Below are 10,141 nucleotides of genomic sequence, written 5' to 3' on the forward strand. Positions count from 1 at the left end.
TCAAATCCAGGACTTGTGCACATCTAGGCAAGGGACAAGTGCTCTACCGCTGAGCCATACCCTCAATCAACCCTTGATTTTCTTAAGGTCACTAAGCCCAGGTCTGACTACCAGACACAGGCCCTTTGTACTGGAAGCTGTCTCGCCCCACACCCCATCAACCCATCCAAACTCACACACCTCCAATCATACCCCCAAAAGCAAAGGAAAAGTTAAAACATTAAATGAAACTAAATGGCACGGACATCAGATCTGTAAGTTTATTTGCTCAATGTACGACAGCTACATAATGACTCACATTCATGATATTCCATCACTGAGGAAAACTGCTAAGAATGGTCCGTGTGCGAAATAATTCCTTAGAGAAACACGGAGTTGGAAAAATAATCACTGATTAGACCTTAAAAATAGTTCACTGCATAACATGACAAAAAGCACAAAGGCTCATTCGGAGAACATAGTCAGTGCTCTCCTACACTGTAATAGTTATAATTTCACCATGACAAACACCAGACATTAAGATTAAGCTAACACTGGTGTTTCTTTTGCCCCCCCCTTAAAAACAAAATATATAACTGCATGTCACTATAGCAACATCCAAAACAGATCAATTTGTTACGATCACTATTTGGTAGAGCAAACTTGTACCCCCAAAAGGAAAAATTAAATTAAAAAAACTTTAAAAAATTTGAAGACTTAATTTTTTTTTGTCATAGGAATACATAACACCTACAGTATAAGTTAATAAATTTCAAGCTACTGTATAGAAATACAACACGAGCATGCACAATATTGTATCAATAGAGTAATGGAGGAGTAATCATTTCACTGGAGAGACAGTATCATAGGCAAGTGCATTTCTTTAAAAATAAAGAAAAGAAAAGAAACCATTCAAGCTGCGTAACACCAAGTCTCCTGTCCCTCTTCAGTTCCAGCCCTCTGTCTGTCTGCAGGGATTTTATCTTGCATTATTCTAAAACGCAGCCAGAGCCAAAGCTGAAATTTAAAGGAAAAATAGGTTTTGTAATTCCAGTCAATCATTTCCAAATGCGATAAGGACGGACATGACACTGCTCACTGGACATGAAGATAAAATTAGGGAAAGACCCACCCGCCCCTTCCCTCAAATGTTTTCCATCCACAGTGATGACTCCAGGCTCCTGTAATGGCACAAAAGCGACAAAGCTCTGTTGAGTTAGAACTCCTGGAAGAATTCAGTGAGTCAGGACTTCCATCAGGGTGAGGAGGGGCCCTCAAAGGAAAATCATGCTGGGAAACTGCAGTACTACGGAGCACACTGATTCTACGGTCATTACCACGCTTCTATTGTCACTGTCACTGTGTCCTGTTAAACATACTCATTTCCTAATTGTAAGCTTGATTTTGGTCTAGCAAAAGCATGTCAGGTTTTCCTCAGTCATTACTCATATCTCTTCTTGCCTAAATAAAATAAAGTAACAAAGTAACTCTGGTGTCATTACCGATCTTAGGAGTCCACATGGTTACTGATTTTGTTTTAAAAAAAAAAAGCTAAGAAAAACTGGACAGGCGACATGCAATGGGTCAGGTTTACAGAGACCAAGCTGCAGTGGGAAGGAGGGCCCCAGGGCTAACTGAGAACAGCTGTGTGGAAACAGCTCTGTGGTTTCCTTCAATTGCAAAATGTGCGCTAACTCAGAGAGGTCAACCTCCAACTTCCATGCTTTCCTTGAATAGAAAAAGGGGAAAAGTTTTGGTCAAACAGGATTCAGCGCTTACTCCCCATGGTGACTTCACTCACTGCCGCAGCAGGCCTGCCCTCAGGAAGGAGAGCTGGAGGAAGGCTGGGCAGGCGCAGCGCCTCCTGCCGGGTCTCTACAGGTTCAGCTTCTAGCACCTGACTCTCCACACTGCACCACACACATTCTTGAAGGCCACCAGCCTCTACGATCCAACCTCCAAGCCACTCGTGTGCCGTAGGCACCGGTACAGCGGGGAAAGTTCACGTGCAGAGGGGAGCAAATGGCAGTGCAATCCCTGAGGAAGGAGCTGAGGCAGCTGGGAGCAGGGGTCATGGAGAATCTAACACCATACATGACAGACAGACCTGAAGTGCCTCCATTTTTGCGGTGCTTAACGTTTCTGTTAAAGTGATTAATAACTTCTGTTGTTGATTTGTTAAGAGGAAAGGAGGATGAAATCCCACAGCCACCTGCCAAGCACCTATTAACCGAACCTAAAGTAGCTTTGACTCTCCTCAGGGCACGTTTGTTAGCCAAGGAGGCAGAGAACAGCAAAACCAACCTAGATACGGCTAAAGAAGAATGTAAAGCCAAAAAAAAAAAAAAAAACAGCAAAGAAAAATTCACAATTGATGGCTTGATGTCACATATGGCTGTAATGTAGAAATACTGTAAACTGCAATTTAGTGTTAATACTGTCAACTAATCAGACTTGAGGAAAACGGGCAGGCCTAAACTGTAGGATGAGCAAACCTCATGCTCCAAGTCTGTTTGCTTGGGATTTAAACTATGCCATGTCTGGTAGAGGACACCCCAAAAGAAATGCACAGCTAAAACAGAGGAGCGAGAAAGTACCCAAAACTTAAGACAAGAGCGTATGTACATAAAATCGTTACTGGAACCACAGAACTTATATGAGGGCCATTCCATTTACATTTTCTTTTCATCTCAAAACCTATCACCTAGCAATAAGTTAAATTAAAGACAGACAGCTCCACTTGCATGAACCTACACCACAGTCCATATGCCGTGAGACTGCTACTCCAATACCAGCACAGCTAGCCTGACTTTCCACTAGTGGTATTTTGGCAAAAACGTCAAAGAGGCGATCAAAGACAGGACAGGTCGTGGGTTTCTCCCTGGGAAGGTCAGCCCTCCCTTTCCCTCCCCCACCCGACCCCCAACTCATGGGAAAAAAATAAAGACTGCAGTAGTAGCATCAGCGTGCGCTGCCAGTCCACCTGGGGCCTTAATTGTTGCCTTCTCCGCCCTCGTCGTCTTGCTGATCGCTTGTCCAGAGCGTTAGGTTGTCACGGAGGAGCTGCATGATGAGAGTGGAGTCCTTGTAGGAGTCCTCGTTCAGAGTGTCGAGCTCGGCAATGGCATCGTCAAAGGCGGTCTTGGCCAAGTGGCAGGCTTGCTCTGGGGCGTTCTGGATCTCGTAGTAGAACACGGAGTAGTTAAGCGCCAGGCCCAACCGGATGGGGTGGGTGGGCTGCATGTGCTCCTTGCTGATCTCATGGGCTTCGCTGTAGGCCTTCTCAGAGGACTCCACCACGGTGGCCCGCTTCTCTCCAGTGGCTACTTCAGCCAGGTAGCGGTAATAGTCCCCTTTCATCTTCAGGTAGAACACCTTGCTCTCATACTGGGTCTCGCTGCAATTCTTGATCAGGTAGTTGTCCAGCAGGCTCAGCACATCTTGACACACCGCCTCCAGCTCCTTCTCGATTTTCTCCCGGTAAGCACGAACCATCTCTATCTTCTTCTCGTTGCCATCTGCAGATGTCTTCTGCTCAATGCTACTGATGACCCTCCATGAGGAACGGCGAGCTCCAACGACATTCTTGTAAGCCACAGAGAGCAGGTTCCGTTCTTCATTGGACAGTGGCTCATTCAGCTCTGTCACCTGTGAGAAGAAAACAATAAAGAGCTGTTACTGTACAGATGATATCAACTGGGTTAGTCACATATTCATACGACTAAAACACAACAGTAAATCAAAATGATTAACAGAAAAAGAAGAACACTGTGTGGGAATAGGGAAGGGAGTGGAGGGGGAACAGGCAACCAACAAGGGAAAAATGCAGCTGGATCAAGGTAATCAAACCCTGGCTTCCTCCTCAGAGAAGGACCCAGGCCCAGCACATGTGGTTCTATGGAAGAACTGTCAAGTCTAGCTCTTGGATGACAACTCAAGTTGTTATTTTAATTGCAAAAGGCCTATACAATTTTCTCATGTAACATCACATACATATGATCCTAGAGATTCTAACAGATGACTTACATTCCTCAGCTTCTCTGACAACTTCATTTGCGCTATCCACTGACTCCTAGGCCTACCCCTTTGGGGTGAGAATATACCTGAGTCAAGTTTGAGTTGACTTTTGAGAAACAAGAAGGCTTTTCTGCTGGTGTGCCAAGAGAAGATGAATTACCAGGCGTGGTGGCGCACACCAGTAATCCCAGTAACTTGGGAGATAGAGGCTAGAGGATCACAAGCTTAAAGCCAGACTCAACAACTTAGCAAGACATTATCTCAAAAAATAAAAAGGGCTGGGGATGGGGGCTGGGATTGTGGCTCAGCAGTAGAGGGCTCGCCTAGCATGGGCGGGACCTGGGTTCGATCCTCAGCACCACAAAAAATAAATATTAAAAAAAAAGGGGGGGGGGATGTGGCTCAGTGGTTAAGCACCCCTGGGTTCAATTTCTGCTATCAAAAAAAAAAAAGTGGAGAAATGTGTACTTGTGACAGACAGCGTCCATAGGATTAGTAACATACAGGACAAGAAAAATGAGCAAGTACTTCTGGAGGTAGTCAACAGAGATGATGCTTTAATAAACATAGGAACTTCAAAGGTTTCTGTCTTCACCATCCTAAGATTGTCAAGACATTAAGTCACTAACACTCCCTTTTTTTATTTCACCTGGTTGTGTGATATCACAGCCATTAGGTTTCTAACAGCACTCTTACTATCTTCCAGATTCTGAGGCCACATTATTCATCCAGCCTGTGTTTACTGGCTGCTTGTTCTTCTGCCCCACCTAGAACACCTTCCAGTACTCCTACCTGGCATATACTGAAAGTATTAAAAACCAAGATAAGGCCAGGGGCAGTGGTACATGCCTATAATCCAGCCACACAGGAGGCTGAGACAGGCAGATCACAAGTTCAAGGCCAGCCTCAGCAGCTTAGCAGAGACCTGTCTCAAAATAAAAAGGGCTGGGGATGTGCTCAGTGGTAAAGCTCCCCTGAGTTAATTCCCCACTACCCCCCAAAGCCCCCCAAACAAGGTAATACATTCCCTATGAAACCAGTTTTTCCCTACTCTCTTCTTCACCCCCAGGTAAACTAGCCACTTGTTATGTTCCTGGTGTTGATCATAGCTTCTATGTAAAATTGCATTACATAATATATATACTAAAGTGTTTGTGGGGGGATGCTATGCCAAAGATTTTTTTCCACGTCCAAGTCATTTACCTTCTTTCTACAGCCTTTTATTTTTATTTTTTAATATTTTATTAGTTGTTGATGGACCTTTATTTATCTATATGTGATGCTGAAAATCGATCCCAGTGCCTCACACATGCTAGCTAGGCAAGCTCTCTACCACTGAGCCACAACCCCAGCCCCTTTTCTATAGCCTTTTAAAAAGGAATAGGGGATGCTTAGGAAAACTGATTATAGTCAGTCCCAAGTTTCTTTTCTTTCTTCTTTTTATATTGGGAATTAAACCTAGGGGCACTTTACCACTGAGCTACATCCCCAGCCCCTTTTCATTTTTTTATTATCTTGAGAGGGTCTCACTAAGTTGCCAAGGCTGGCCTTGAACTTGTTAACTTGTTAACTGTAGCCTGTGTTTAAACTTCTTTGTATTAAGTCCACAGCAGGAGTCACAGGGATTACTAGTATGCACCACCACACCCAGCTTGTCGCCACCAATTCCAATGCAGAGATAATTAAATCAGAACATAAAAACCAGATCATACTTATTAGGGTGCTACAAGCAATTCAGTCTTTGAATTCATCACGTGTAGTTTACTAATTTTTGAGATATTCAGAAAATGTTATGCAATGCAAATATTTCTTGAACTGATTAGTATTTTTTTAAGTAGTTTCTTAAGTTAACCCTTCATGATACATTACTGACTCGCTATTATAATACCTACAGCAGATGAGTGTGAAGGTGCTGCTAGAAGAATTCAGAGCACAAGTGAGGGAAGAGATGTTTTTCACTCCAGGACCCCTGTCTCCTCACCCCCAACACCCTGCCCTGTGCAAACATCCCTTTTCCTGGATGAACAGGGATGCTAATCATCTTCACATAGTCACGGCTGCTCACTCCTCGGGCAACGCTCACACACTGAGTTCTGATGGCTACCACCACACAAATGCCAAGAAAATTCCTTGCCTGTCACTCAAGGGGCAAAACATTCCACTTCTCATGGTCATAGTTCCCTTACCCAAAAACAGGGATTTGTGCCGGGTGCGGTGGCACACACTTGTAATCCCAGCATTTTGAGAGGCTGAGACAGGAGGATCTTGAGTTTAAAACTAGCCTCGGCTCTGGCAAGGTGCTAAGCAACTCCGTGGCCCTGAATTCAATCCCCAGTAACCAAAACAACAATATAAAAAACAAACAGGGATCTGTTATGACAAAAGGCTGAAGAGCTGGGATACAAGTGCATGCTCTGGGAGATGTGAGCAGGTATACTTGAGGATGCCCTGAAGACTTTTTCCTCGTGTATTTCTCACTATTGACACACATACATTTCTTTCTTATCTTCCCATATCAAGTATTTCTTCTCTATCACATCCTCTTCCCTAGCCTGACACTTCCTTTGCTCTTTATACCACTTCCCTTCCATGAACCTGAGCACTGGCCTGCAAAGAACTCCCCAGACTGGCTATGAGACAGGCAGAGGCTCTGGCAGGTCTGTGGGTGAGCCCTCAGTCCACCGTGCTCTCATCTCTCCTACTGCCAACATGGGCGCTGAAACCTAGCCACTATGATGCGACCTAATAATGGTCTCTGGTGCCAGGAGAAGCTCCAGTGCCTGAGGCCATGGAGATCAAGTTCCGGCCTTTCCCCTAAATCATGCTGTCCTTATTTCAAGAGCCAGGCTCTATTTAAAACTCAAGTGACCTCACCAGTGCACTATACCGTTAGGTCTTCTTTGCTGCAAAGGAGGTCTGGCTCCAGGGCACAGGGCAGCCACTGAGCTTATGTAAAGCTTTTCTAGTTGCGCAGACAAACTGCAACAGGGAGATTGTGAAATGCCAACGCCACCTTTAGATAGAGTAACTCAAGCACATTTGGAACACACTAGCATGTTCTCTGCCAGTGAAAAACTAAGTTCGAGGGGAAAACTCTAAGCTCAAAAAGTCCTCAGAGTCAAGTAAGATTTCTTTAAAAATCATAACTCGGGCTGGAGTTGTAGCTCAGTTGGTGAGCATTTGCCTTCCATCTGTGAGGCACTGGGTTCAATCCCCAGCACCACATAAAAACAAATAAAATGAAGGTACTGTGTCTGTCTACAACTAAAAAAAAATTTAAAAAAAAAAATCACAACTCAGAATTTTTCAAAAATCCCTCAGATCAGGACTTGCAGTGTAGCTTAGAGGCAGAGCAATTGCCTAGCATATAAAAAAATTCCCTTAATAGGATTTAATCTGTGGTTTTTACATTAAGAGATCAGAAATTACAGCCATACTATAAGGTAAAAATAATACTAAAGTTTAAAAAAAATTTTTTTTCTCAAGTGTCCAAAACAGGTGTTTATTGGCGCTGGGGATGGACTGAGCCCAGGGCTTCACACATGCTAGGCATGCACTCTACAACTAAGTTAAACTCCAAGCCCCATAGACTATTCAAGGTGAGAAGACATCATGTATCGATACAAATGTTAAAGGAAGTAACATTTTCAATACAGCCAGCCACTGAACTGTTTCTAAGAATGCAAACTTATAAATATGGTCCCCAAAATTTACTGTCAGCTGTTGGAAACATAGAAAGTGTAGGTCGGTATCCTTCAGAGCTATATATTCTACTTAAAAACAAAATTAAAAAGGCTAGAGTTGTGGCATGGCAAAAGAGAGCTTGCCTAGAATGCATGAGGCCCTGGGTTTAATCCCCAGGACAGGAAAAAAATTTGAGTCTTTTCTTCCCTCAACTCCTTCTAGCTCAAGTTCAAATTTCGATTCATAATGGAAAGATGTGAAATAGAACGATTAACAAAAAGGCTTGAAAATCTGTAATTCTCTTCAAAAGTAAAATTCCCAAATCCCAGCTCCTAAGGAAATCAGTTATTAATTAGTAGCAACTGCTCTCCCCTAAGAGTTGATGCAGAGAGAAATCTTTTCTACTTAACTTTAGTAATTCTTTTGAGATTATTAGAAAAGCTACTTAGGGCTGGGGATGTGCATGCTCAAGCGGTAGCGCGCTCGCCTGGCATGCATACGGCCCGGGTTCAATCCTCAGCACCACATACAAACAAAGATGTTGTGTCCGCCGATAACTAAAAACGAAATATTAAAAAAAATTCTCTCTCTCTCTCTCTCTCTCTAAAAAAAAAAAAAAAGAAAAGAAAAGAAAAGCTACTTAGATGATTTTCTGATCTTAAGGCTTGGAGTACCAGGTCATTCAGTTTCCTCAATTTACCTACTAAGAGCCTTAAATTGAGCCAGACACGGTGACACATGCCTATAATCCCAGTGGCTCAGGAGGCTGAGGCAGGAGGATTGGGAACTCAAAAAAAGCGAGGCGCTCAGCAACTCAGTGAGACCTTATCTCTAAATACAATACAAAATAGGGCTGAGGATGTGGTTCAGTGGTCAAGTTGCCACTGAGTCCAATCCCCAGTACCCACCCCCCAAAAAAGGACCTTAAGTTGTAATGAAGGTAACTTTTCATTTTTAAACTTCTTAAATAAGATAAATATTCATAATTTGATAATTTATTCAAAATAACACTTGAATTAATGTTATCTTATTTAAAATGGATTGTAAATTTGAGGCCAGTCTCAGCAACTTGGCAAGATCCTGTCTCAAAATAAAAAGGGTTGGTAATGTACCCATTGCTAAAGCACCCCAGAGTTTAAGCCCCAGTATCTCTCTCTCTCTCTCTTAATTAAAAGCAGCAGCAGCAGCAGCCACTGGGGATATCCAGCTCCATTGTGCCCCTTTTGCTCCCCTAGGATTTGAGGATGCTATCACCGAAAGGGCCACAAGGAATGCTATGTAAGGACACCCTGCAGCAAAATCAAAAGGAAGAAGATGAGCAGGGACAAAACTCATGTGCACTGGTACCCACTGCCACCCAACAGGGCAGTTTCTGCTCAATTATCATGAACCACCGCTTCAAGAAGGCCTGTCTACCGATAATAAACTACGATTTTTTTTTTTTTTAAGAGAGAGGGAGGGAGGGAGGGAGAGAGAGAGAGAGAGAGAGAGAGAGAGTTAATTTTTTTTGAATTATTTATTTTTCATNTGGCTCACTGTCTTTCAAGTGTTGGTGAAAACCATGCAAACTAGCCAAATTCCTGGTAGAAGTCTGGAACTCAGGCACGTGCTAAGCCGAGAATGCCCACAAGACCAGCACTGGGTGCAAGGAGCTTCCTGGTGGAGGCCATTTGTGCTCTGCTTGTCATTCCCCAGGGAAGAGCTGGAACACTCATGCCCAGTCTTCTGTCACCTTTGTCCCAAGCACCTCTTCCCTTCACTGACAAAGGCTAACATACTTTTGACAGTAATGACACAGCCATGGTACAACTGCATCTTGAGTCCTGGCAAATCACTGAACCTGAGGGTAACCCTGGGGACCCCAACACATTCATTCTAGAAAACTTGACAGCATATCCTTTAAGGTCTGATGACCACAGAAAATCTACTTAAAGGCCTATTTATCAAAATCATTCACCAAGCATTCACAGAGCACACTGAACATATAAAGACAAAAATTGGTGAGATGAACTCTGAGCAAGCACTCAGCCCTCCCAAGAGGAGGCCCAACTCACATTAGCGCCTCAGAGGAATTCCAGAGGCAGCAAAACTCCCTAGAAAGATTACAGATTTTAGCCGGGTACAGTAATACATACCTGTAATCCCAGAGACTCGGGAGGCTGAGGCAGGAGGACTGTGAGTTCAAAGCCAGCCTCATCAACTTAGCAAGGCCCCAAGAAACTCTGCAAGACCCTGTCTCTAAATGAAACAGGAAAAAACATCCATGGCATATTCAGGGACAATCTCGAGGTCTCAGAGAGACCTGGGCAAAAACCCAGAGTTTTCACAGCCATCAAGTCCTGTGTTCTTTTCAAAGGTGCAATACAAAGTGGGCCATCACTCACCTTCCAGGAGTGGCCCAGAAGGACTCTTCCCCATAGTCACAACTAACAAACAGAAGAGAGTAAGGAAACACACTCCT

The 10,141-nt window shown here is 43.7% G+C and overlaps 1 protein-coding gene across 1 annotated transcript; it reads right to left on the reverse strand.

The window, feature by feature from the left end:
* Positions 1-246: 246 nt before the first annotated feature.
* Positions 247-4,032, reverse strand: Ywhag (tyrosine 3-monooxygenase/tryptophan 5-monooxygenase activation protein gamma). The gene is made up of 3 exons (XM_048790092.1): positions 4,006-4,032; positions 2,963-3,651; positions 247-996 (listed from the first exon to the last, which is right to left on the reverse strand). Exons 1-2 carry the CDS (start codon positions 4,030-4,032, stop codon positions 2,971-2,973), a joined length of 708 nt encoding a protein of 235 aa, XP_048646049.1. The 3' UTR covers positions 247-996; positions 2,963-2,970.
* Positions 4,033-10,141: the final 6,109 nt, after the last annotated feature.

This window comes from Marmota marmota, unplaced genomic scaffold (assembly GCF_001458135.2).
Source record: "Marmota marmota marmota unplaced genomic scaffold, marMar, whole genome shotgun sequence".
NCBI lineage: Eukaryota > Metazoa > Chordata > Mammalia > Rodentia > Sciuridae > Marmota > Marmota marmota.

Bases quoted from the DNA above. Each gene is read 5' to 3' on its own strand.
- Ywhag (XM_048790092.1), bottom strand. From the start codon at position 4,032: ATGAAGTTGTCAGAGAAGCTGAGGAAT. The intron at 3,652-4,005 runs GTAAGTCATCTG...GTACAGTAACAG, and splicing joins TGTCAGAGAAGCTGAGGAAT to CTCTTTATTGTTTTCTTCTC.